At 43.4% G+C, this 1812-nt stretch overlaps 1 protein-coding gene across 1 annotated transcript in view; it reads right to left on the bottom strand.

Moving 5' to 3' along the window:
* The window catches only part of tmem39a (transmembrane protein 39A), a gene marked incomplete in the record, with an annotated part of 15667 nt that overhangs the window by 11284 nt on the left and 2571 nt on the right, over positions 1-1812 (bottom strand). Inside the window, 2 exon segments of the mRNA XM_014002992.1 lie at positions 286-508; positions 691-874. Of these exon segments, the coding sequence (XP_013858446.1) occupies positions 286-508; positions 691-803 (336 nt within the window).

Here is a 1812-nt window from a genome sequence, read left to right as displayed (position 1 = left end):
CAGAAACTGTTAAAGAAAACTACCAAAATAAGGTCAGTTAAATGAACCGTATTCCTCCGAACTTTAATTCCTAAAGGTTTGCTTTTTATGTTTTGATGTTGAATCCACTTTTTTGAGGGCAAATTTGGGTGTACTGGGTTTATTTTATGTTGGGAGTGCGGCTTATAGTCCGGTGCAGCTTATAGTCTGAAAAATATGGTACATTGCAGTGAATATGATCAGTGTGTGTGTGTGTGTGTGTGTGTGTGTGTGTGTGTGTGTGTGTGTGTGTGTGTGTGCTCTTACGAGCGAGGTAGAGGCAGCAGGGTGGCTGTAGGGGTACCACCACACCGTCCTGTAGATGTTGATGTACTGAACAAACAGGGCGACCAGCAGGTAGAGGAAGAGCAGGAACTCAAACAGCAGGCTGCCGTCCAATGGCAGCTCAGGGATCCTGGAGTGACGCACCGGCTCCGGAGTGATGAGAGCAGAGAGAGGAGGAGCCGACAGACCCACAGAGTTACTGCTCCTGCAGGAGGAACAGCAGAAACACTGAAAAACATTTTACTGACAGGGAGGATTCAGCTACAAGTGACACAAATAACCTGGGTTTTATTAGAAATAACATGAAATATTCATATTTACACCAGAGGAGGAGCAGAACTTTACTCCATCCTGACTTGACCCAAGCAAAGACCCAGAACCCAGTACCTGCTCCTGAGGCCGGTCCCGTTGCTGACGCTGCCCCCCACCAGAGTCTGCAGGGAGGGCAGAGAGGAGCGGCTCAGCTGCTGTCTGCTGGGACCCCTGCGACCTCCTGGCATGGTCTCCAGTTAGCGTCGTCCTCAGACAGCCACCATGCACTGCAAGGCCTCTGCAGGAGGAGGAGGAGCAGSAGGAGGAGGTCTGATCAGGAGACGCACCAAMATCACATCTTTTATAAAACAACCTGCTGCAAGCGCACAATCAAACATCTAAACACAAAAAATAAACAATAAACCTGCAAGGTAAATAAATTCATCTGCAGCTGAAATCACTGAAATAAAAACATAAATTTATCATCAGAAAATAAACAAACTGAATAATTAAAACCTGAACAGGTGGTTGTTTACAGGTTTTATAATCTGAGTCCAAACAGCACATTAAAAACTTCAAACTTTTTCTCWTTGATCTGAACTTCAGGACTAAAGTGAAACAGATTTTATTTTAACATTAATTTAATTCTATTAAACTCAGTGACGGAAAATAAACAATAAATTAGATCTTTCAGATCTGGACGTAAACAAAACGTTTGTCCAGGATCTGAACTGAGTCGAGCCTCAAAACAAAAACTGAGTCAGTTCCACAGAGTCCTACACAGAAACTGGTCCCAGGGTCCTGATCCGGCTGCAGAACTCTGTGGTTCTGGATCAGAGTCTCCTGTGGTTGTGGAGAACTTCTGGCCCACTCTGAGGTTCTGCTCAGCTCTCTGAAGATCAGGTTCAGGTTCTGGACTCTGGACTCTGACCGGACCTCTGTAGAACCTTGATTATTTTCTTTTGGACCCGTTCTGTTGTAGAGCAGCTTTAACAGAAAGAGGTGGTCCTGCTTCACTTTCAGCTCCAGGAGCTGCTTTTTCTTTTTCTTATGAAAACATGAAGAGTTCAGATCCACCAGGTCCAAACTGACTGACTGACTGACTGACTGACTAGTACCTAATAGTTTACTAGTAGTTAATAGTTAAGTCAATAGTTTAGTGATAGTTTGTTTTGTAATAGTTAATAGTTTAGTGATCGTTTGTTTTGTAATAGTTAATAGTTTAGTGATAGTTTGTTTTGTAATAGTTAATAGTTT

The sequence above is a fragment of the Austrofundulus limnaeus genome, unplaced genomic scaffold (genome assembly GCF_001266775.1).
Source record: "Austrofundulus limnaeus strain Quisiro unplaced genomic scaffold, Austrofundulus_limnaeus-1.0 Scaffold16, whole genome shotgun sequence".
NCBI lineage: Eukaryota > Metazoa > Chordata > Actinopteri > Cyprinodontiformes > Rivulidae > Austrofundulus > Austrofundulus limnaeus.
Note: the sequence above shows the minus strand (reverse complement) of the source record. Positions and strands in the feature narration are given on the sequence as shown.